General features: G+C 40.2%; 2 protein-coding genes across 4 annotated transcripts in view; one reads left to right on the top strand and one right to left on the bottom strand.

The window, feature by feature from the left end:
- The window catches only part of psmd13 (proteasome 26S subunit, non-ATPase 13), a 16,984-nt gene extending 6,889 nt beyond the window's left edge, over positions 1 to 10,095 (bottom strand). The window contains exons 1-9 of the mRNA XM_028580643.1: positions 9,476 to 10,095; positions 7,230 to 7,308; positions 6,114 to 6,148; positions 5,964 to 6,019; positions 5,795 to 5,838; positions 4,657 to 4,743; positions 3,496 to 3,667; positions 2,183 to 2,262; positions 1,424 to 1,549 (exon numbers count right to left, since the gene is read on the bottom strand). Of these exons, the coding sequence (XP_028436444.1) occupies positions 1,424 to 1,549; positions 2,183 to 2,262; positions 3,496 to 3,667; positions 4,657 to 4,743; positions 5,795 to 5,838; positions 5,964 to 6,019; positions 6,114 to 6,148; positions 7,230 to 7,308; positions 9,476 to 9,576 (780 nt within the window). The 5' untranslated portion in view covers positions 9,577 to 10,095. The remainder of the gene's footprint in view (positions 1 to 1,423; positions 1,550 to 2,182; positions 2,263 to 3,495; positions 3,668 to 4,656; positions 4,744 to 5,794; positions 5,839 to 5,963; positions 6,020 to 6,113; positions 6,149 to 7,229; positions 7,309 to 9,475) is intronic.
- sirt3 (sirtuin 3) lies at positions 9,497 to 17,423 on the top strand. 3 transcript variants are annotated; one of them, XM_028580663.1, is made up of 9 exons: positions 9,497 to 9,730; positions 10,107 to 10,234; positions 10,334 to 10,388; positions 10,708 to 10,893; positions 13,067 to 13,299; positions 13,386 to 13,486; positions 14,437 to 14,598; positions 16,236 to 16,445; positions 17,364 to 17,423. In XM_028580663.1, the coding sequence occupies exons 2-9, from the start codon at positions 10,141 to 10,143 to the stop codon at positions 17,385 to 17,387; spliced, it is 1,065 nt and encodes a 354-aa protein (XP_028436464.1). In that variant the 5' UTR covers positions 9,497 to 9,730; positions 10,107 to 10,140; the 3' UTR covers positions 17,388 to 17,423. The 3 variants fall into 3 exon arrangements, with proteins under 3 accessions (XP_028436464.1, XP_028436473.1, XP_028436455.1); XM_028580672.1 differs by lacking the exon at positions 10,107 to 10,234; XM_028580654.1 differs by having other exon boundaries at positions 9,702 to 10,234.
- Positions 17,424 to 26,105: the final 8,682 nt, after the last annotated feature.

Raw genomic sequence — 26,105 nt, 5'->3', positions numbered from 1 at the left:
TGTACATAAAGTATTAAAAGTACTCAATGCAGAAAAATCCTCATATTTTAGAAAGTGTAAAGGATCCAAACATGGTCTCATCATCTCAGCCGTTATATTGTTGGGTAATTTAATTTATGATAAAACATCAGATTTTATAAACTACATGTGTTTTGTGAGCAATAACCTTAATGTGTAAAGTAACTAGTAACTAAAGCTGTAACAGATGAATGTAGTGGAGTAAAAAGTACAGTATTTCTCTCTGAAATGTAGCAGAGTAGAAGTAGAAACTGTCATGAAAAGAAGAGACTCAGGTAAAGTACAAGTACCTCAACATTTGGACTTGAGTAAATGTACTTAGTTACATTCCATCGCTGAGGATTCACTGAACTGTGTCGGGCACACGCGTGAAGAGACAGTAGATTTTTAATAGCTTATTTCTCTGCTGCCCTTAATCAACCCCAGTTATGATAAACAATGTATTGCTGTAGAGGTTTAAAGGTGTAAACGTCTAGGGCTGTCCTAGAGTAACGATATTCTTAGTCAAAAACACAACAGAGAAATCTATTTTTCGGGGTAGTTGATTTCATCAACAGAGTTTCTCCACAGAGAATCATGCAAAAGTAGGGCTGTGCAATCAATCGAAATTTAATTGCGATTATGATTTTGGCTCCCAATGATCACAAAAAACAGAAAAATCGAGAAAAACATTCCGCTCATTAAGTTTTGCAAGTAAACTTATTTTCTCTTGTGTTCTGAATGAAAAAATAAAGTTTCAATAGGAAAAGTATTAAAAGGCCAAGTTCACAGTTGTTTTTTTACTGTTGATTTGTTTAACTTTTCCCACTTTTTTTAAGTTCAATAATTGCACCATCTTTCCAGAAGTCAACGAGTAATCGTGTTAAATTATTGTGATTTCCAAAATTGACCGAAATATTCGTGATTATTTTTTCCCCATAATGGAGCAGCCCTATGCAAAAGCCCCCCTTTAAAATCTGGTGTTTATCAGAGATGTGCTCAGAAGTTTCTTGGAAATAAGACCTTCAGCATGAAAAAGCATAAAACATGACTAATGGACTAAGACGGCAGCCCCATTTACTTCTTTCTTTGATCAAAGCTCCTCGTGCAATACATGTCCAGCTAAAAGCTAAAAGAAAGCTAAATTAATTAGTGTAAAAAAACACATGAACAAAAAGAAATCACAAGTCACAAGAGCTCAACCCAACAACATACCTTTACATCCCTTTCTTCAAAGGATTTTCAACTTAAACATTCGTGATTTTCAACCAGCAGAGTAACGTCAGACAATCTGCTTCCCGTTTACTACTGGAGCTAAAACTCGTGTGTAGACGGAGATGGTTTTTGTCCCAAAGCGCAGCTTAAAAAGGAAACGGCAGCAGTGTAGACGTAGCCTATGCGGAGCGGTTATATAAGGGTTGTTCACCTGTTGGCCCCAGGCTGTCTTGAAGCCCTGGAATTTCTCCACATTGCCTCCGTTGAAGGCGTACAGTGTATCGATGAGCCACTGTTTGTCTGTGTTCCTCAGGGTCTCCAGCACAGGATGCATCAGCTGCAAAGACACAACAGCAGACGTCAACAAACTTCATTTAACCCACCTGTTGTCCTTGGGTCAAACTGGACCCGTTTTCACAGTTTCTACATCAGAAATTTGGGTTCTTTCAAGCGGATTGCCCAAAAATAACACGCGTTGTTCCATACAACGCTCTTCTCGAGTAAAATGAAGGGTCAGTTTGCTACTTTCATTGAATTTTGGGCGTTTCGTTAAATTTCATAGCATTTGAAAAAACAATGAAATGGTTTCTAAACAGTATCCTGACTAAATTTCGACAGTCTGTTATTATGCACTCAATTGTAACTATTTGTTGAAATAATACATAATTTCAGCTTCTTTTTTTTTAACTCAAAAATGCGGTATAATTTCATATAAATGAGGTTCATTCACCACAAATTAAAAAATAATAATTGTAAAACTAGTGGTAATAAGTTGATGATAGTGGTGAATCTGGTGGTAGTGAAAAAAAGCGCAGGAAAATCAACAAAAACCTAAAAAAAAAAATAAAGTTGCTCCGGCCTACCCGGGAGAACAACAAGTTGCGTGTTTGACGGGAAGACGACACAAGGGTTAAAAGATTGGCCAGCATCGATAAACAACATGCATCCAACGTACAACTGTTAAACCCACCAGCTCTCCAAAGTTGTAAACTCCTTCTCCTAAGAGTCCGGCCAGTCCCAGTGTGAACGCTCGCTCCTGCTTCTCCGTCTCTGTGGAGTAACGACAACATCACGGTTCAACGTTAAATGGGCTTTTTCATCGTCATCATTGGTAGGGCATCTGGGGAAAAAATGTCTTATACTTGCCCAAAGTCAATTTTTATCGGCCCCTATACATTATTTATACAGTACAGGCCAAAAGTTTGGACACACCTTCTCATTCAATGAGTTTCCTTTTATTTTCATGACAATTTCATGACATGAGATTCTCACTGAAGGCATCAAAACTATGAATGAACACATATGGAATTGTGTACTTAACAAAAAAGTGTGAAATAACTGAAAACATGTCTTATATTTTAGATTCTTCGAAGTAGCCACCCTTTGCTTTTTTATTAATAAGGAAAAAAATTCCACTAATTAACCCTGACAAAGCACACCTGTGAAGTGAAACCCATTTCAGGTGACTACCTCATGAAGCTCATTGAGAGAACACCAAGGGTTTGCAGAGTTATCAAAAAAAGCAAAGGGTGGCTACTTTGAAGAATCTAAAATATAAGACATGTTTTCAGTTATTTCACACTTTTTTGTTAAGTACATAATTCCATATGTGTTCATTCATAGTTTTGATGCCTTCAGTGAGAATCTACAATGTAAATAGTCATGAAAATAAAAAGGAAACGCATTGAATGAGAAGGTGTGTCCAAACTTTTGGCCTGTACTATAATAATCAAAAAAAAAAACTTTGGGAGAAAAAAAAAAAAAAACTCTAAAAAGTGCTAACAAATTTTTAAGAATAAAAATAAATCAAAAATTAAACACACACACACACACACACACACACACACACACACACACACACACACACACACACACACACACACACACACACACACACACACACACACACACACACACACACACACACACACACACACACACACACACACACACACACACACACACACACACACACACACACACACACACACACAAAAAATCGAAAAATCGTAAAAAAAAACAAAAAAAAAACAAGTCTAAAACATTCCTGGCCAACGGCACAATCAAACGATTCTCTGACGGGTGCGGGAGAACAATGACGTAATTCATGATACGATGGTGCCTGAACAGGTGAGTGAGTGGTTCTAGTTACTGGCCCGACGTGGCGCTTTCCTTGGCCCGGGCCGTTATTGTTGGACCCTGAACACGAAATCATTCAGCCACGGATATGAAAGACAACATTAACAGCCTGAAACGAAGTCCGAGTGTTTTGCCTTTGCTCACCTGGAAGGTCTGTAATCTCCACGCAGCCGAGGTAGCGCAGAGCGTCCTTGTAGTAGGACGCGTGGTTCCCGATGATGCGATAGTATTTGCTGGAGAGGTCGTAGAACCGGCCGTGGACCGACGTCACGCCGGGCAAGTTATTCAACATTTCCTCAACGTCTTCAATGATTTTCTGGAAGTGACAAAAAGGAGAATCTCTGGTTATTGTGGATCAGGTTTCTTCTACTTTAAAAACATTTTCCCGTATTCACTCATCGTATAGATGTCAGAGTCATAACATGTGTCAGCTGGGCACGCCATGAATAGGCCAGGCTACGTACGAATCCCATTATCCGGCAGGTCAGTGGTATCATAGATTCTAGGACAGCTTATATTAGCAATTATCATAATAATAATAATAATTATATAACAATATGTTTATTTGATATAGCACCTTTTACAGACAAAGTGCTTCACATGATGAATTGTTACCCAAATGGTAAAATGATAATAATGGAATAAAAAATTAAAAGACTTAAGGTGCTTTAAGCGATTTTGGGTGACGTTACTTGAGGTTGACAAAAAAGAAGGCTAGCTCGCCCCTCCCTTCCGCGCACTAACCCCCCCCCAAATCCCCACCCACAAATCCTTCTTGTCGGTTATTGGCTGGAATGATGGAAAACGGTTATGTTTGGTGGTGCAGGTTGGCGCAGTATGTTTTTGTTGCCGTTTGTGGAGCCTGCGCTGTCTACAGAGACTGTTTTTTTTTTACAGTGTTTTCAGGGGACAGGCAGGAGATGTTTGCTGTATGTGACAAAAAATGTTGTAGTCTAAAAAACGCGTGACACCTTTACAAACCCAAAAGTTACAAACATGAGACAAAAGTAAGTTTAAACAAGCGAGTCTTCAGCTGCTTTTTAACAGCATCAACAGAGAGAGCAGAACGTAAGACACGAGGAAGGGCGTTCCACAGGGTGGGAGACACCACTTCAGGGATGCACCAGTCCGACTGGTTCTCTGCAGATACACAAACTCAGCACCTCAGTTTCGTTTAACAGCTGTTGGTGTTACCGACACATTTACGCGTGACGTTCGAAATCTGCAATAACGTGTTATATCTGAACAAGGCGCGAGGCCCTTTTTTGAGAAAAGGGAGAGAGCTGAGAGTTCAGGAGCGTTTACCTTTGTGGCGGGAAGATCGTTGATCTCCAGTTTAAGTTTGCCGATGGAAGTCTTGCAGAGAATGACGGCTTCGTCGCTGCTTTTCACCTGAACCAGACAGAGACACGGTAAGGTTAGCTCAATCATTAAATCATTTACACCTAGTTGCCAGTTTACGATTGGGTACATGTACCTAAAAAATTATGCAGTTTAATAGAACAGTCCTGCAATCAATCCTCCTTCATGAAGGTTATAATGTTCAGTTTGTGTTGATGCAACTTTATGATCATTTTGGAGGATGCAGTTTGTGATGCTGTATAACTTGTTTGTGATATACAGAGAGTGGTTTCTGTTATATAAACTACTATGACAAAACATCTCTCAGTAAAAACACTACATCACAAGGGACTACGGCATTCAAAACAACCATAGAGTTAATGTGCTCATATTATGCTCATTTTCAGGTTCATAATTTGGTGTAATTTTCAAAAAAATACCATATTTTTGTTGTACTGCACATTGCTGCAGCTCCTCTTTTCACCCTGTGTGTTGAGCTCTCTGTTTTAGCTACAGAGTGAGACATCTCAACTTCTGTTCCATCTTTGTTGGGAGTCGCACATGCTCAGTAGCTAGGTAAGGACTACTAGCCAGTCAGAAGCAGAGTATGAGGGTGTGCCCTGACAGTACCTAGGTAAGGACTACTAGCCAGTCAGAAGCAGAGTATGAGGGCGTGCCCTGACAGTACCTAGGTAAGGACTACTAGCCAGTCAGAAGCAGAGTATGAGGGTGTACCATGCTAGCAGCTAGGTGAGCATTATAACGTGTGTTACAAAGTGATCACGTTGGTCTCTGAAGTAAAGGCTAGACTACAATAGAGCTGTTTGGAGCAGTTGGTGAACAGTGTTTTCTGTTGGAGATGGTAAGTCCCTTTGGGGGGGACTTTGGGCTTTTTCACTTTGTAAACCTATAACGTGCACAAAAAAAGATACATAACACAATAAAGGAAAGGGGAACAAGCCAAAAAGCATAATATGAGCACTTTAAATCAACACTTCCTTAAAACAGTTGAACTTAAAACTTGCTCTAATATTCATGAAAAGGTACATTTTATTGCAGGACTGTGGTGTTGGGCTGCATTAGCATTGGTTAGGTGTCTTACCTTTTCCTTGGTCTTCTCGAGAAAAGTGATAGCATCTTTAGGATCTGGGGAAAAAACATGTTTGTAAATACTAAAACAAGTAATAAAAAATAAAAAAGTATATTAAAAAAAAAAAAAAGTGTATTCTGCCCTTTGAGAAATATTTCCTGCTGCATCATGTTGTTCTTACCTTTCATCTGTCTGGCAACATACAGTATAATCTCCATGAGGGACAATGGGTTGATTCTGACGAGGGAGGAAAAAAATAATAAAATAAGTATCGAAAGAAGCAGGAAATACTGAACTGGAGGACGGAGGGTTTGAGGAACTTTTAGCTCACCTGTGTTCGAAGTCACTGAGGAAATTGTCATAGAGCTTTAAGAAGAAAGAAAAAAAGAGCCGTCAGAGCACAAAAAACATCAAAATGTTCAATGTTTATCTCGTTATAGTGGCCTTTAGGGCTGCACGACATAAGGAAAATATACAACGCCATGAACAGTATTTGGATTTTGACATTATTTACGGTTGAAGATCCTAATTAAGAGAAAATGAGCAAAGGGTGTAAAGTTCAATGTTAATTTAAATGTCTGGTATGTAAATGTTGGTACAGATTTTATTTGTATCCCTTATAACCAGTGGTGAGGCTTCCAGATGTGACGTTACTGATTTTTTCCTTTCAAAACACAACCAAACAGCAGCTAATGGCACGTTTATGAACATAAATAATACAGATAAAACAACCACAACAGCACGAGATGGAGAGATGTAGGGCTTGGACATAATTCAATATCACTGTTTATCAATTTAACAAACTTGTACTGGGATGATGTCATGTAAGCATTTAAAAGTATGTTGTCCAAATTGATGATTCTGAGCAAAAATACAAAATTAGTTATTAAAGTCGACACATAAAACAATTTGGTCTAATGTAATGCAAACCAGTGGACTAGGGCTGGGCGATATGGAGAAAATCAAATAACACAATATTTTTGACCGAATACCTCGATATCGATACCGCAACGATATTATAGTGTTGACAAATGGTGCTTTCACAAAATATTTATTTGATAAATAAATCATAAGTAATGTGGATATAATGACTTAGTGGGTAAAGGCAAATAATATAACAGCTTGAACAGTCTGGTAAGTTCAGAAAAGTACATCACTTTACTGTAATGCAGCCTTTAAAACCAGGAAAAGACAACACTTGTGCCATATTACGATATTCAAAATCTAAGATGATATCTAGTCTCATATCAGGATATCGATATATTGCCCAGCTCTACAGGGGAACACAGTTCTTTGCTTCAAAACATAATATTGAATCAATATCCAAAGAAACTTGGACACCTTCATTATTTATAAATTCTCCTTACATTCAATATATGAATATTACATGCTAGGAAACTTTTTCACAAGTACAAGTACAGCATAACACGTGTGACTGTGCAGTTACCTGTATGAGGCCATCTCCTGTTTTGAAGCAAGGATCTTTCACAAAGTCTGTCAGCCTGAGAGTCAACTGATGCCACAATCTGCCAAATAAAAAAAAAAAAAAAAAAAGTGAACACATGAAGATAGACAATTGAAAGAAACGTTGTATTCTTTTTGTAGAATCAACAGGGTTTCCCCCAGAAAAGTCATTCGGCTCGGTGGCAAGTGTGTTTTTGTGACGAGGGCCGAGCCGGGGCCAGCTGCAGACTGATGGCAGCGTTAAAGCTCTAGTGCGTATCTTTTTGATATTAAAGTGCTCATGTTATGCTCATTTTCAGGTTCATAGTAGAGCTTGTACCTGAATAAGTTTATGTGGTTTAATTTTCATAAAACACCATTGTTGTACTGCACATTTCTGCAGCTCCTCTTTTCACCCTGTGTGTTGAGCTCTCTGTTTTAGCTACAGAGTGAGACATCTCACTTCTGTTCCATCTTTGTTGGGAGTCGCACATGCTCAGTAGCTAGGTAAGGACTACTAGCCAGTCAGGAGCAGAGTATGAGGGCCCTGACAGTACCTAGGTAAGGACTACTAGCCAGTCAGGAGCAGAGTATGAGGGCCCTGACAGTACCTAGGTAAGGACTACTAGCCAGTCAGAAGCAGAGTATGAGGGTGTGCCCTGACAGTACCTAGGTAAGGACTACTAGCCAGTCAGAAGCAGAGTATGACGGCGTGCCCTGATAGTACCTAGGTAAGGACTACTAGCCAGTCAGAAGCAGAGTATGAGGGCGTGCCCTGACAGTACCTAGGTAAGGACTACTAGCCAGTCAGAAGCAGAGTATGAGGGCATACCCTGACAGTACCTAGGTAAGGACTACTAGCCAGTCAGAAGCAGAGTATGAGGGCGTACCCTGACAGTACCTAGGTAAGGACTACTAGCCAGTCAGAAGCAGAGTATGACGGCATGCCCTGATAGTACCTAGGTAAGGACTACTAGCCAGTCAGGAGCAGAGTATGAGGGTGTGTCCTGACAGTACCTAGGTAAGGACTACTAGCCAGTCAGAAGCAGAGTATGACGGCGTGCCCTGATAGTACCTAGGTAAGGACTACAACTCAGCTCCACACAACTCTCTCTGGATTTCTCAGTAGGACTATGTTCCGAAGATTGTGTGGCGACTTTTGCGCACAGAAACTCAAGTGAAGATAATTACTAGGGGTGTGCAAAAAAAAAAAAAAAAAAATCAATTCACATTCGTTACGCAATTCAAGCTCTACCGATTAAAAAAATCGATTCATATTTTTTGTTTTTTAGATAAATTAAATAAACAAAATAAAATACTGATGGTGAACTGATCATTTAATCTACTTGTGAAGAGCGTTGTATAGAACCATCCACGTTTTTTTCGACAATTTGGTTGAAAGAAAAAACCCAAATTTCTGTTATATGAACTCTTTGAAAATGGGTCAAATTTGACCCGAGGACAACAGGAGGGTTAATAGTTCAAAATGAGTTTCCAGCTCAACTTACTATGACAGTAAAATCCTGCTTTTACATTAATACATGAGTAATAGTCATCTAGCTAATGATTATGACGTTTTCCTGATTATACTTACATACTTTTACATTTTCAATGCAGGAGTTTTACTTGTAACAGAGTATTTCTTATTTACTTTTACTTTAGCAAAGCATCTGAATACTTCCTCCATCACTTTATAGTCTAATGGTGTTCATGTTAATGGGTTCAACTGGACTGTTTGAAAAGCCAAGTAACATGTTTTACTTTGAATACAGATAACTAGCTAGCTAATGATGGACATTTGTATTTTACAGAGCAAACTACTCCTTTAAGGGTCATTCAGTTTAATCTCCATGGTGATGTGTTCTTACAAAACAGCATTATATTAAACGTATTATATTCTTATGGTGCAGTGACTAAGGACTCGTCTATAGCATCAACGTTAGCAAACAGCTAAGAACAACTTGTGATAAACTGTGTTCCACTGGCCAACATTAATAGGGTTATGTTGAAAGCTACAAACCAGTAACTTATATATACGTTATTGATTTAAATTTATATATATAAAAAAATTACATTTAAAAGCAACATTTCAGTTCTGATCTACAAGAAGAAACTTGCGGCTAACATTAGCCGAACCTCAGCTAACGCTAGCTCCGTGCATGACTCAGCGTACGTTTCCAATGAATGAGCGAGCTAACGTTAGCTAGCCTAGCGTTAGCAGAGCATTTAGCTAGCTGACTTTTTTTGTACCTTTTGTTGTAGAAATCCTCCAAAGTGTGCCACTCCGTCGCCATCTCCGGCGTGGAGCTGGTGCTCTGCTGCTGTTTGAGGAACCCGGTAACATCTCTCATTGTCGCAACAAAACTGTGAAGTTAAATGTGTTTTCGGGGGCTGATGAGTGTTGCTGAATCTTCAGCTAACGTCAAGTAGCCTGCCGTGTTGTGAGTCTGCTGCTGGGCGCAAAGGATGATGGGAAAGCGATGAGGCGTTTCTATGTTTTTTACGGTAAAAGGGAAATCTTCCTCTTCTCTTTGATAAAGTGGATTTCTTGACCGATTTACACTTTTTTTGTTTGTTTAGTATTATTTTTCATTATTAAACGTCGGCTAATTCAACAAAATACTAGGTAACCGAGCTTGGTAGCTGACCACCGAGCTGTTTTGTGTGCGTTAGCTAAAGTTAGCTAGGCTTTATATATCGTACATTACGGTTTTGTAATGTACGATGTACGGGGGGGATAGCAAATAGTCGCTTATTGTTATTTGATCTTATGGAGGTCAAAGGACGACAACAAACATCTCAACAGGCAGCTAGTCATTATATTACATTGTTTCTGACTTTAGGTGGATAAAATGTGTTAACAGCGCGTGTCCCTGTTTAGGTGTCAATAGGAGTAGTGTAGTTGCAGCTGTGCTATGGCTTCTTTAGCGAGCTCCTCATTAATGTCACCTGTCAAACTTTGCTGTTTGTGTCTGTGCTCGAGAACAAGCAGGACGCTCTCTGCATACGGTTAGTACGCTGACAACCACATAATGACATGAGTGAAATGTGTAATATGATTCATAATTGTGACTCATGCTTTGTTTTTTTGTTTTTTTCTTTTTATAGGTTTGGGTCAAAGGAGTTTGTTTTCAGGTAAAGCTGCAGCCGCAGCTCTGTGCAGGTATTACACACACACACACACACACACACACACACACACACACACACACCCTACTCAAGTATCGTGCTTTTATTTTAGGTAACGTTATACTTGTACTCCTACATCTTAGAGGTAAATATTGTACTCTTTATTCCACAACATTTGACATTTGTTTGACAGCTTCTTGTTTTTCAGATGACAATTTTTTTTTTATCCCCTTCCTGTCCAGTGAAAACAAAACTGATTAATCGGTTATCCAAATAGTTGCCGATTAATTTAACAGTTGACAACTAATGGCTTAATTGTTGCAGCTCTACATCTTTGTTTTTCTTCTTTGCAGACAAACAAACTCTCCCCGGTGGAATGGCACCCGAGGGTTTTTCTCCCGTGGCGGTGGCGGCGGTGCAACCGAGGAGCAGCAGACCCTGGAGGACATCGCCAAGAGCATCAGAGAGCAGCGGTACAAGAGGGTGGTGGTGATGGCCGGAGCTGGGATCAGCACGCCTAGTGGCATCCCAGATTTCAGGTAAAAGAGGTTAGATATTAGTGCTGGAACGATATGCTTTTGTACCGGTTCGATTCTTTCATGATACATGGCTTTTTGCTTTATAAAATTCAGGATGTCACCATTGTTCTGATAGAACTATGTATGGTGCTTTATAATATTTGTTTGCGTTTGTCTCGTGTTGGACCTCAGGAAGAATAGTCTGGGGATCCTTAATAAACACCATACTGCAGATTCGATTTGTATTGCGATTTTCATTTATTGCAATTCGATAGTATTGAGTATTGCGATTTTCTTTTCCTTCTTTAACTAAAACAAAAGTTGAATAATACAGTTCTAGAGACAATATATGATGAGACATATCTAAAAACTGATTGTTTTCTGAAAAGAATTCACATCACAAGTCAGTCAGACAGACAGACAGACATTTAATTTGTAAAGAAGAACATAATAGATTTTCTGCTTTCGGTCTGTTATTCAGGGGTAAATAATTTTAAAATTCGTCGCAGAAAATGTCACGATACATATGTGAATCCATCCCCTACTACATATTAGGCCTGCATGATAAATCGTTATAAAATAGCGATCTCGATTCACCCCTGTTCGCGATTACATTTTTAAATGACTTTATTAATTGAAAGCATTTGACATTGACATTAACATGTTTTAATTATGTAAAGACATGTTCAAGGAGTTCAGATAGAGCCTGTATCAGGGCCGAGTTTAGTTAAATGTGTTATATGTCACTATTTCTGGTAGCTTACTGTACTTAAATGGCCACAATGTACTTAAGTTTCTTTATTCATTGAAGTCTCTATGTTTACAGGCTTGTGGTGATGCGCAATGTGCTATAGGTGGCAAAAAAAATCTGTGTTTGGTACTAGGGATGCACCGAACCCAGATTTTTGGGGTTCTGCCGAATACCGAACCTACTGGTTAAGATTCTGCCGAACCCCGAACCGAACCAAACCCTACTTCCATCCTTAACACAGTAAACACATTAATGAAGTAAACAACGTCCACAGCAGAGCATTTTTCATTGTATTTTAACTGTAAAAAATAAAAAAGAATAGGCAACATTATGCCTGGCACACAAGTGGGAAAAACAATTTTAGACAAGGCCTATGTTTACCCGATCTCAAGATCCAACCAATATCAAAAATATTAGCCTTTTAGATTTATAATCCCATAAAGTAGGCTACCCCCACGCTCTTTTCACATCGTAGGAAAGTACATCGCTATCGCCAGATGAGTGACAATTTTGTTTTGCAAATTTTCGCTAACCAGTGTATGATGAAGGCATGTTGGGTGGGTGAAATTAGAAAGCTAACGTTAGCTAACGAGCAGCAGCCAGCCGTTCGGTCGCTCCGCTCCCGCTGTAGGAAGACTCATTTCCAGAGAGAACAGCTGACAGCCCGGGAGAGGCTCGGTCTGGTTAACACCAGTTTTTAGCTGTGACTGTCCTTCCTTTGCTGTACCTGAAGTTGCTGCATTCTGGCTGCTGTCTGGAGATTCCTTCATGCACAACTCGTATTCTTTCAGATGTTTCATACGCACATTTCTTAACAGCGGCGATGTTGTGTATAGTTTAGGGTCCTCGTCACCACCAGACACATCTCCAACTACGTCATTAGGTCGACCACGTAACTCTACAAAGAGTAGTGAAGTAACAAGATAGTTCAGTCCAAGATGGCGGAGCTGCAGCTCTGTCATGGGTGCGTGTCAGTTTTGTTTGCAATGGAACGTTCTATTGAGTTTCGCCTCTTGTTACTTCTATACTCTTTGGCAAGAGCAGAAACTCAACACAACGTTCGCCTCTTTTCCTCAAGTTTCGCCTCTCGTTACTTCTCTTTGGTACCGTTCGGTTCGGTCGAAACAAATTCTAACGTTCGGCAGTACCCGAACTCCGTCAAAAAGCCCAAAGTTCGGCAGAATTCCGAACCGAACTCTGGGTTCGGTGCATCCCTATTTGGTACTGCCAATTTGCTTTGTTTTGTCATGGTTCATGTGTGCAAATGAACTTAAACACACTTTGTGAGAAAAAAATCGTGGCAGAGAATCGTGATATCAATTCTAACCTAAAAAATCGTGATTCATATTTTTCCCCGAATCGTGCAGGCCTACTACATATGTATTCAAGTATTTCTGTAAACCTGTAACTATCAGGTGTATTCAGTAGATTATTCCCTGTCAGGTCTCCAGGCAGCGGTCTCTATGACAACCTGCAGCAGTACGACCTGCCGTACGCCGAGGCGATATTCGAGATCAGCTTTTTCCATCAAAACCCCAATCCCTTCTTCGCCCTGGCCAAAGAGCTGTATCCAGGGAATTATCAGCCCAACCTTACGCACTATTTTGTACGGCTGCTTCACGAGAAGGGTCAGCTCCTCAGGATGTACACGCAGAACATCGACGGCCTGGAAAGACGTATGTATTCGTATCTTTGCTTCTAGAAGTCCCCACATGTCGTTGAGTCATTGTAAGCCACCATGCTTGTTTACTTGTGTACCAAGTGGCAGGGATTCCTCCTGAGATGTTGGTGGAGGCACACGGTACATTTGCCACCGCCACCTGCACAGTCTGCCTGAGGAAATACGAGGGAGAGGAGCTACGAGTGAGTCATAACCAATCAAGAAGCAATACATATATCAGCATACTGTGTAATTGCATACTCCAATCAGAGTACAACTCCTACTAGTACCAGTATTCCTCTACTCCACAGGATCTTAAACCACACTCATGCATGCTCATACTCATACTTTTACATACACACCTCCCCAACCATACACTCGCCATGCTTCCACTCATCCACATATACCATTCATTCCCACTCATCCACATATATCTTTCACATTTTTGACAAACACTTATTTCTTAGCCATTAAGTTTACAAGCCTCATAACCCAAACACTTACTCTACACATTTACCAGAATATTTAAAGGACAATTCCGGCGCAAAATGAAACTAGGGGTTAATGACATATGTGTACCGAGTCGACCATTCTCTGGGATCTGTTTTCATGCTAATCAAATGTGTCTCTAGCTTGAAACTAGCTACCGCAAACCAGTGTTTAGCTGCTAACACTAGCTTTCGGTTTACATGTAGGGATCTTCATTATGCTACAGTTGAAGTGTGGTGCTATTTTGAGCCTTGTTAGTGGTGTAGAAATAGTGATTTACCCTCTGCCACGAAAGCTAGCGTTAGCAGCTAAACGCTGGTTTGCGGTAGCTAGTTTCAAGCTAGAGATACATTTGATTATCATGAAAACCGATCCCAGAGAACGATCGACTCGGTACACATATGTTATTAACCCCTAGGTTCATTTGACGCCGCAATTGTCCTTTTTTAAAATACAGTTCATCACGTTGTCTGAAAACAAATCACAAACATTTGGTGTCTACAACTTGACAAATCTGAATATTCACGTGTTTTCCTTCATTTTTATACATTGTACATTTAAGAGCTAGATAAAATGAGCAAATGTTAGATATCACTTTAGACACTGGGGATATATTTGTATAATATTAATATTCATTTCCCATCTTGTTTCCCCGTTTCATCAGTCCGATGTGATGGCAGGTGTGGTCCCAAAGTGTCCCACCTGTAAAGGCGTGGTAAAGCCTGACATCGTGTTTTTCGGGGAGGAGCTTCCACATCACTTCTTCAAGTACCTCACCGACTTCCCTCTGGCTGATCTGCTCATCGTCATGGGAACTTCACTGGAGGTGAGCGCCACCGGTGTTAAACCACGTCATGCCCCTTTTTTAACGTGATGTTTTTCCAGCTGAACCAACATGTTGGTCGAGCTGCAACAATTCCAAATGTTGCTGTTGTTGAATTGTCGCAGAACTAATTGTGGTTAACAAGATAATTGTCTCTTTCAGTAAAATCTATTACTATGTATATATATATATATATATATATATGTATATATATTTTTTTTTAACAAATTAAAGTTTTGAATGAATACCAGAATACATCTTTTGGTTATATCACTGTTATGTGACGCAGATAATGTAATAACACGAATACACGACCGATGAAGTAAACCACCCCTCTTTATTATCATAAAACATTTTGCATGCTTCCCCCCCCTTGTCATTTCTGTTGCTATGAATGTCTATCGGGTCAAGTTCCAACAACTAACAATTGAAATAATAATAAAAATATATATTCCGACCAATAATCACTTACATAATTACAACTGGGCATATCTAAACAACATCCACAATTCCCAGTCATACACCTTAAGACCTTAGCTAATGTTGGCAATTAATTGCGTTTTAAACAAAGAAACCGCGATTATGTAAAGAAATTGACAATTAGACTATTGTGTAATAATTGTTACAGGCCTATATGTGAGGATGAGAGATAAGGTTTTTTAACCCTTGTGTGGTGTTCATATTTTTGTTACACAGCCAATGTTCCCGGGTCTGGTGGACCCACCACATTATTAGGCTTTTAAATCGATACAGCCATGACATTTTGTGTAAAAATACTTAGCCGATGTTTACTTTAGCTCAATTACCAATGATATATACATAATTTATGGTTCATATTTGCCATTTACCCCTGTGAGATCACATTTATGTGAGAATAGGTTTTTGTGAGAAAACGAGGAAATTCAATTATAAAAAAAGTAAAAAAACAAAATAGAAACAAGATTTTTGATCATTATTCGTGCTTATTTCTAAGAACTTAATCAGAACAGGTGAAAGTGCTTGAAATGTAACAATTGTGTAACTTTGTGTGGGCATAGCGGGTACAGAAAGACCACACACACACACACACACACACACACACACACACACAGCAGGCCCAGTTAGGAGGAGAACACAGTTAAGTTTCATAGCACCTACAATTATTACAATAATTAATAATTATGTGTGTGGGGGGGGGCTGTACCGTGTGCAGTCATTGAGAATAAGTTATTTTTTTATGTTTTTTACAGAAAATGAGCCAAGGCCAGTGAGTTTGAGTTAGAAGAAATAATAAATAGCATAATATTTCATTTAGCAAACATTGAAAACGGGTCCCACAGACCCAAAAACCATATAAGGGTTAAACATGAAAACTGACTCTCTGTGCTATGTGCAAAATCTTGAACCTTTCTGAAAACGCACTGACGTTGTTAGTTAGTGCTGGACTCAAGACGTGCACCACACAATCCCTGGTTTAATCCTTGGCCTGTGTAGCACGTCTTACGTTCTCTTTGTCGGCCTGGTTTCTGTCTGCTTCTCCACTATAAACTCTCTTATAAAACATCCAGAAGGTCTTTAAAAAAGGGCAAGTGTATTTGTATAGCACCTGACGACAAGAATTCAACATTAAAAGCTGCTGTTTGACTCTCTTTGCTCTGCAGGTGGAGCCCTTCGCCAGTCTGGCGGGAGCAGTGCGCAGCTCTGTTCCCCGTCTGCTCATCAACAGGGACTTGGTGGGTCCGTTCGCCTGGCGCCGCCGTCGTCATGACGCCGTGCAGCTGGGCGACGTGGTCGGTGGCGTGCGAGCCCTGGTGGATGCCCTCGGCTGGACTCGGGAGCTGAACGCTCTCATGGCGGCCGGCGCCGAGAAAGTGAGTGTGGGTTACAGGCTCACATGTATAATCATTCTTCTACGTCAGAGTTCCCATGAGCCTTTTGGGGAGTTACATTTTCTCTGTACTCGGGTCCACGCATGTATCACAAGCCAGTGAAGTAAGGTTGAAGCCGCTGAAGGAAATTTAACCCTTTTGTTGTCTTCGGGTGAAATTGACCCGTTTTAAAATTTTTGTTTTACAGAAAATATGGGACGTAGAAATAAGCGCTGAAAATGTGTAGAAGAAAAATTTAACAATTTAAAACGTTGGAAAAAGCAAAAAAAAAACTGAAAAAAAGGTTGACGGGAAGACAACACAAGGGTTAAAAGCGTAAGGGAACTGCAGAGTTAGGTAATAAATCTCTGTGACAAATTTAACATTACACATAACTATTCCATAGTTAATATAAAATGTGCAATCAATTAGTGCAGCTTTAAATACCAAAGGTTTGATGTGCAGAACCTCTTTTATTTATTTATTTATGTTTAGATAATTTATTTGGGCATTTTAGGCCTTTAATTCCACAGGACAGATGAAGACATGAAAGGGGAGGGAGAGGGGGGAGTGACATGCAGCAAAGAGCCGCAGGTCGGAGTCGAACCTGCGGAGGAGGCCACCTGAGGAGTTAGCCTCTACAAATGTGCTCCTGCTCTACCAACTGAGCTAACCCGGCCACGCAGAACCTCTCTTTGACCACATTTTGATGTTTTTGGCCATCTTGTATCTTAGCGCTGTGTCGAGAGTCCTCTCAAAAGCAAAAACAGAAATAGTGTGACCTCATGCAAAGCACAGCGGTATTTTGGTGATACATTCTTGCGGTAATATATCTGTTCTTTCTTGTTTATTTCCACAAACAGAAGCCGGAGCCACGCTGAGACCCTCACTGATGTTATTGTGTGTTCTTTTAATCTACAGGCTGCAACAAAGACAGAAGAGTGACGATGTTACCACATCAAGCTGGAGGTTTGACTTCATTCACTCGCTGGCTGAAAACACTGCAAGACTAAATCCAGACTTTTTACTGGGGTTCATGTGGTGATAGCTATGGGTGATACTTGGACCTTTTGGTTATGTCAATGGTAGTCTATATCCACGACGTTCCACTTCCGGGATTGCTCCGGTGCCGCAGAGAAATTCTGCCGGATGCATGTATTTTCGCCGATGTCTGTTACCTTCCTCTTCCTTTGTGTTGGCGTTCTAACCTCCGGCTGATTTGTGAGGACTATGGTGAACTGCTCCTCAGATCTCTGCAGGGTAAATCCAGACAGCTAGCTAGACTATCTGTCCAATCTGAGTTTTCTGTCGCACGGCTATTTTGCAGCGGCTCCGTGCAGAGCTTAGCGCCGCCCGAGATGATTGTGATTGGTTGAAAGAAATGCCAATAAACCAGAGCATGTTTTTCACCCAAACCTGGAATACTGTGTGGACTAGCCAGACCCTCCTCCGTTCCGCAGTGTGTGGATGGTCTGGCAAAGTGAGACTATATCAGTGGGAACTCACAGACTGACAAATAAGGAACTGCTACAATGGAAATGCAGAAATGTCAAATATCAGTAAAATGCAGGTAAGTGCCACACATGATGTGGCCGAGAAATCAAATCGGGTGCAGATGTACCATGGGTGGGGGAAAGAATTGATACTGCATAGTATCGCAATATTTTCCGTGGCAATACGGTATCGATACACGCTTTTATTATAAGTGAGATGAATGAACAAAGAAATGTATCCTTTTAGATAAATCAGATGTTGACAGGTTTTCTTTGGCGACATCATTTGAAGTTGGAAAAAGGTGATAAATTGCAATATAGTCGCAGATAATAGCAAAAATGTATCGTGATAATATCGTACTGTGGGGCCTCTGGCCACTCCCTGCCCTTATATGTACAATAGAATACACTGTGCAGCTGATTGACCGTGTGCAGTATTATATTTTGTTCATTAGCCTTTTCAACAACCTTGATGATGGCCTTTGTTTGTATGAAATCATTTAATCACAATGAAATGTGAAAATGACTGCTTTAGTGGAATTAAAAGTCAAAACTTATTTAAAAATATATATTTGATGAAAGAAAAAAGAAATAATATTTTGTCCTTTTGAATTTTTTCAGGACTATCAAATGCAGAAAAAAAATCAGAAGACTGAATGCTGAATGTCAGTTGACATTTCACAGGAGTACATCTTTAAAAACAGATTACAAATAGTAGTTAGTTAATATATAATAGTTAAAGAAAGAGATTCAGTAGTTTCCTAAAATAGCTGGTCACTTTAGTTTTGATCCAACAAACAGGAGGAAATAGTGCATTTGTTGAGGACTATTTTCAGCAGCGGATTAATCCACAATTGGTGCTCTAAAGAGTATTTGTGGCAGCAGGACAGTGTGTGTCTGGGATTGAGTCAAAATAAACTACAGTGTGTGTTTATGGTGATGAAGGAACATGTCATCAGTGCAACAGTGTGGCTCACTGATGTGTTTTCAAAACGTCACAGAAGAAGAAGATAAAGGCTTCAGGCTTTGATAGACAATACTTGTGGGAGTTGTTAGTATTTTAACCAGCAGAGGGAGCCAGCGGACCTTTAGTGTGACAGAGATTCCTGTCTGAACAATAGATGGTTGTTTTATAATGATACGTGAAGCTAAACTGAAGTTAAAGCTTTAGTGCCTAACTTTTTGATATTATTGAACGTAATGAAGACTATCAGCTCCACACAACTATCTCTGTATTTCTCAGTACGACTATGTTCAGAAGATTGTGGTGTCCGGTGACTTTCCCGCGCAGAAACTAGATGATGAAGATAATTACCTTTTCTGAAGTATGTATCATGTGGACGCGCCGACAGTTTTGTTGTCATTACTTAGAATTCCTCATGGGGAAGACAGAAACTCTCTAATACATAAAATTATTAATTAAAACTGAATCTGAGCAACTTAACATGTGTCAGTGGAACTAAAACAGTTACACTTTACTTGAAGGTATCTACATAAGAGTGACATGACACTGTCATGAATGTGTCATAAACATAAACAAGTCCTAAACGTTTATGACATAACTCTTCTTTTAGTAAGTGTCATTCGGATTTTGTCATAAGGTAGGGTTAGGGTTCATGTGTCATGACACTGTCATGTCACTCTTATGTAGATACCTTCAAGTATATTGTTACCACTAAAACTTAAATCTAAATCCCCAAATGACATCAGTTAGGTTGACCTAATTGGAGATTTTCCTCTCACATTAAACTGCATTAAGTATTGCAAACTCAGACATACAGTATTTCTCGATGTTTCTATACTTATCTAAGGCAAACTCGTATCTACATTCATGAAGGATTGGCTCTTAAGTTTAAGATATTTGTTGGCATCCTGATACTACAGTTACTTCCTGTTTGCATAGCGGATTCCTTTTGATTGGACACAGATTTACACAGAAGTCTTTATTAGCTGAGACATTTTTTAAGTTTTAATGGGGCAACCCGATTTAATAAATCACAACTTTAAGCTACTTGTTGCTAAGAATTTAAGAGGGACTTTACATGCAAATAAATGGCCGGTGCAACTTGATCCAGGTTTCTGATCATTCTGTGACTCAGAGTCACGAGTTATGTCAAAGTTGATCAGTAAAACAAAACGAATGTGACAGTAATTTATGTACCGATGATGTACGTGCTAAAATAAAAGCAGATGTCTGACTTAAATGCACGGGAAACATGTTTTGTCACTCTGGTCTTCTATTACCACTACTAAAAGATTAGATGGAAAAGTTAGTTGAATCCAAAAATCTAACCGGGTTCATTCTCAACTGCTGAGGTGACTCAGTCGATACAGAAGTGACCGATTTCAAAGACAAACCCGCACTGATGCAGAAGATCAGAAGCCATACAGGGTTATTGTTACCCAGGTTTCTCATGTTTCACCTCAACATCATTTCTCAAATAGGATCAAACCCAGCATCATTAGGTTCATGTATTGTCTATTTCTGTCACGCTATCTTTCCCAAGATGTCTTTTACTCTCACCAAGTGATTGAGTGTGAACACGCCTCTGGGTTTTGCAGTCGTGCAGATAATCACAGATTTTATCACATTCATCACCTGCTTCAGTTTTTTTTTTTTAACCCAGCTCTCACACCTCGCTCCAATTTTCACCTCTCCTTTCCCGCCTAGTCCTGCTGCTGCTGCTGCTGACGTCGTCTCTAACATGAAAAAGTCTGTTATCACTGCACGATATCATCTACTGGGAGAAACTTTTCCCTTTCATGCAGGAATCCGTGTGCTTCTTCAAGGGTTGCAAGTACTTAGAATCCTTCCCGCTGCTTTACTGTCAATCGTAGGATTTTTTTTAATGACGTTAACATCTAGTCTGTAGAGTTCACGGTTTTACTTTTCCCATCTTCTTTTCTGGTTTTGCTTTCAAAAGGTGCCTCCAGGTTGAACAGGGTTGATGGTGAGATCCACTGGTCGAAGCAGCGACCCTCCAAATGTTTAGGTTAAGTCACTGCAGCGCCGCGGCTCTAGTAATAGTGATGTTGTCTGTCGGTCCACCACTTTGGTCCAGACTAAAATAACTATTACGACTGCTGGATTGACATTGACATTTTGAATAACCATTCCTGTTCCCCAGAGGATGGACTTTTCATCTAGCGCCACCATGAGCTTCCTATTTGTGGTTTTTAGTGGAATGTCTCAACAACTATAGGATGGATTGCCATGAGATTCTTTTTCAGACATTCATGTTCTCCAACTACCTGCAAGAGACACAAAACAACCAGAAAGACATAAAACGACTACATAGACACAAAACGACACAAAGTGACAACAAAGAGACACAAAGTGACAACAAAGGGACACAAAGTGACAATACAGAGACACAAAGTGACTATAAAGAGACACAAAGTGACTATAAAGAGACACAAACTGACTATAAAGGGACACAAAGTGACAACAAAGAGACTATGAAGTGACTCAAAATGACCAGAAAGAGACACACCGTGAAAAGAAAGAAACAAAGTGACTACAAAGAGACATAAAGAGATGGAGCAAGACCGGAAAGAGACGCACAAGTGAACACAAAGGGTCACACAACAACAACAAACAAAGTGGCCACGTCATGTTTTGTGTCTCGGTGTGTTGCAGAAGTAGAAGGCCTTTCACACGCTTGCGCCCAGGGGCCCATTGTCTCACAGTCCATCCATCCATAAATGGGATTTTGAAATTGGCATCCAACTGTGGCTCAGTCATTGTCTTCAATGAACGTTCTGTTTGCCTCGCACGAGGTGTTCTGGCACAGAAGTTATCTCACATTAAAAGACGAGAGAGTTCGACCACATCGACCTCAAACTGAGCAGATAAGATTTCAGCCGAAGGCCACTGGAACATTTAGAAAGATGACACACTTTATTAGAAAGGTTTCCGCATAAAACGTGGATATGGCATACAATAGGCACAGTCAGTAACCAAACGTACAGTGGGGGAAATAAGTATTTGACCCCTTGCTGATTTTGCAGGTTTGCCCACTTACAAAGAATGCAAAAATCTACAATTTTAATCATATGTACATTCTAACAGTGAAAGACAGAATCCCAAAGAAAATTCCAGAAAATCACATCATATGAATTTATTAAAATTGATAACCATCTGATGAGGAAAAACAAGTATTTGACCCCCTGGACAAACAGCATGTTAATATTTTGTAGAAAAGCCATTATTGGCCAGCACAGATGTCAAACGGTTTTTATAGTTGGTGACAAGGTTTGTGCACATTTCGGCAGGGATGTTGGCCCACTCCTCCCTGCAGACAGCCTCCAAATCATTCAGGTTCCGAGGTTGTCGCCTGGCAACTCGTATTTTAAGCTCCCTCCAAAGATTTTCAATCGGATTCAGGTCTGGAGACTGGCTAGGCCACTCCAGACCCTTGATGTGCTTCTTCTTCAGCCACTCTTTTGTTGCTTTGGCGGTGTGCTTAGGGTCGTTGTCGTGCTGAAACACCCATCCTCGACCCATCTTCAGCTCTCTCACTGAGGGAAGGAGATGTCGGTCCAGAATTCCACGATACATGGCCCCGTCCATCCTCCCCTCAATACGATGGAGTTGTCCCGTCCCCTTGGCTGAAAAGCACCCCCAAAGCATGATGTTGCCACCACCATGCTTGACGGTGGGGATGGTGTTCTTTGGGTTGTACTCGGTGTTCTTTGCCCTCCAAACACGACGAGTTGAGTTGAGGCCAAAAAGTTCTATTTTGGTCTCATCTGACCACATCACCTTCTTCCAGGCCTCTTCTGAGTCGTCCAGGTGGTGAATGCCGAACTTCATGCGGGCCTGTACATGTTTCTTCTTGAGCAGGGGGACCTTTGCGTGCGCTGCAGGATTTCAATCCATGACGGGCGTAGTGTGTTACCAACCGTTTTTTTGTAGCTGTGGTCCCAGCTGCCTTCAGTTGATTCATCAGTTCCCCCTTGTGGTTTTGGGATGATTCCTCACCGTTCGCATGATCAGGGACACCCCACGAGGCAAGATCTTGTGTGGAGGCCCAGACCGAGGGAGGTTGGCGGTGGTGTGGTGCTTCTTCCATTTCCTGATAACTGCACCGACAGTTGATCTTTTCTCTCCAAGTTGCTTTCCGATTCTCTTGTAGCCCATCCCAGCCTTGTGCAGATCAACAATCTTGTCCCTGATGTCCGTAGAAAGCTCTTTGGTCTTGCCCATGGTGGTGATGTCGGATGCTGGTTGTTTGGGTGTTGACAGGTGTCTTTTATACAGGTAACAAGGTGAGGCAGGTGTATTTGATGTAGATAATTGGTTTGGATTGGGGCTGTGTCTTAAAGAAAGACTAACTGGCTTGTAGGAGCCAGAATACTTGCTGTTTGTCCAGGGGGTCAAATACTTGTTTTTCCTCATCAGAGGGTTATCAATTTTAATAAATTCATATGATGTGATTTTCTGGAATTTTCTTTGGGATTCTGTCTTTCACTGTTAGAATGTACATATGATTAAAATTGTAGATTTTTGCATTCTTTGTAAGTGGGCAAACCTGCAAAATCAGCAAGGGGTCAAATACTTATTTCCCCCACTGTACATACTGTGGTGACAGGCAGTAATGACTTAAAAGGACAATACCCTCCTGCAGTCAATAATACTTTCATTTTCAGAACACAGAATCAAACTTTTTTTTTTTCTTCTTCACAACACTTGACACAAGGATAATGACTCTAATGTGCAACGTTATCAAGACACAATCTGGAAATGCTTCACTTAAGTTTTCTAGTATAGCAACGTAAATGTTTTTATTCAACATCATACAAACATTTTTGAAAGCAAATTTGAAAAAATGTGTGACTTTCTTTACGGTGTTGCTGCTTTTATAGATGTACTGTATTATGTGATGAGACTTACTCTAATAAGCAATCCGAGAAGGTATCGCATTGAGTATTTCAAGTAGCAGAAAAAAAATAAATAAAAACGTTTTGGCAGGAAATGATGTACGATGAATTCAAAGCTGGAAATTAGTGTAACCTGCGTATCACTGCCACCATGACAAACAATATGTGGTAATACATGATCACTTTCTCATTTTTATAACGAGATACTTCACAGGATATATATATATATATACACTTCTCGTTATTACTAGATACCAAATTATTCCGTTTTAATAACATCACTTGGTTTTTAGTCGTGAAACTTTGTCGTTATTCCACAAAAGTCGACGTCGGTCCTTAAAAGGACACCCGTTTTTTTTTTATAACCACATTCTCATTAAGTTTTATTTTTTCAATTTTTTTTTTAACCCGATAACTTGGTGTTATAACAAGAAGTGTTAAAATGTGAGAAAGGGGTGCATGAAGCTTGGCATTTGATACTTAAGGTGATTTGATACTGTATATTAAGAAAAGTGTGGAATAATTTGTTAAACTTTCTTACTATTCTTTCCACGGTAGCAGAGGAGAGTGATTAAACTTGTCAGGTAAAAGATGTTTACCCTCTTATCCTCCCTTGTGGTATTTTATTATATAATTTTTGATAAATTTGTCATTCCTCTCAGCACTAGAGTGACACTGGGAACACACTGCTGCGTAAGTGTCGTGTAGCGTAAATAAGTGCCTGATCGTGCGCCTAGCCTTTCATACTGGACGCGTATTTCTACGTCAATGTTTCGATTCGATGACCTACTTCGTCGGTTCAAGCATTTCATTAAACATAAAAGAACTCCTCTTAACCCAGTAAGTTTACAAAAGAGACTTGCAGTCACTCTGAGAGTCCTGGCATCCAGTTGTCCTCGAACTCGTCCTCCGGTCGCGCACTTTAAATCCTGGCGCGCCAGCGAGATCTACGTCATTTTGACGTCACATCGTCGTGCGACAGGTCGGAAACGGCGACTGTAAAGAGGCCTTAACATGGGCGCCGAAATAAAATAGCAGCGCTACGCTGCTATACGCGACACTTACGGGACGCTACACACCGGATGCGAGCGTGTCAGCTGCGTGGCGTCTCCGTTTATATTTCGGCTCCCATGTTAACAGGTTAGAGCTTACACACCGCCTGCCTGACACGCACGTGCACGCTAGAAATAGAACCGACGCCTATTTTTCACGCGACACGCAAGCGTGTTGGAAGCGTTTCCAGGCAAAATAGAATAGGAAAATATGTTTATATGTCGTTTAGACACAAATACATATTAATAAATGACATGTTGTTATTTGAAAGTCTCGAGGTTTTGATATAAATGCAGATATATAAATGTAATTTTTAAAAAATTATCGATTTTCTAATCTTGTCAATACAGAACGAAATATTCTGGAGCTTATTTTGCCGTCAATACTGCCGACGTTGTCTTTGCTGTAATCAGATCAGTATAGATTTATGTTTAACATGGTATTTCATTTTATCAATGGGAAACATACATGTGTCCAGACAAGGCTAGCAGCAGCAGCGCCGCGTCAGACATGTTTCTGGTGTGTAAAGACATAGAAAGATCCACCCAGCCGCCATGCTCACGCCATGCAGCCAGTGTGTAACCGGCCTTACGCCTGCGGTGTGTTCCCGGTGTCGTATTGTTCAGGTAAAAAGCAGAGAAAGCCACAAACTGTGACTCTCAGCCTCAGTGTTGAAGGGTGTTGATGAGGGCTCACAGGGTTTAAATATGAAACAAGAATGGAGATATGTTCTTGACAAGTTAAAAATGACTTTTTTAGGGATCTCATTTGCTCCTCAGTATCTTGAGACAGCCAGAACATCCTGTGAAGTTTAAGGCATATTGCTACTTAATACTGTATGAATGTTTTTCTTTTAAATCTGTACATATGTCAAAAACACTTTAAACAGCCATGGGCAGCTGGTTTTTAAACTGTCATATTGCACATTATAAACCGTTTTACCGATTCCCGTACAGTTTTTAGAAGAGTCAGTGATCCATGACGGGGGAGCGTCAGTCGACTGGATGTAGCAGATCCTGCTGCTCCTCTAAAGGTTAAAAACTCCACTCATACATCTTGATACCACGCTTCAGATTCCGGGCAGACATTTAGTTGATGAATCGTTTTGTTCGTACTTCCCTTCCACCAGCCTCTTTGCCTGTCACTCGTTGATCAATTGGTGGATTTTTTGGCATTTCCCAGAAGAACTGCAATGTCTTATTTAACTTCCCGGAAGGACTGATGTGAACGTTGT

This window comes from Perca flavescens, chromosome 1 (genome assembly GCF_004354835.1).
Source record: "Perca flavescens isolate YP-PL-M2 chromosome 1, PFLA_1.0, whole genome shotgun sequence".
NCBI lineage: Eukaryota > Metazoa > Chordata > Actinopteri > Perciformes > Percidae > Perca > Perca flavescens.
This window is presented reverse-complemented; position numbering and strand designations above follow the sequence as displayed.

Excerpts from the sequence above, each read along its gene's own strand:
- sirt3 (XM_028580663.1), top strand. The coding sequence starts at position 10,141 with ATGGCTTCTTTAGCGAGCTCCTCATTAATGTCACCTGTCAAACTTTGC. Across the intron at positions 13,487-14,436 it reads ACGAGGGAGAGGAGCTACGA|TCCGATGTGATGGCAGGTGT; the intron begins GTGAGTCATAAC and ends CCGTTTCATCAG. Across the intron at positions 16,446-17,363 it reads TGGCGGCCGGCGCCGAGAAA|GCTGCAACAAAGACAGAAGA; the intron begins GTGAGTGTGGGT and ends TTTAATCTACAG.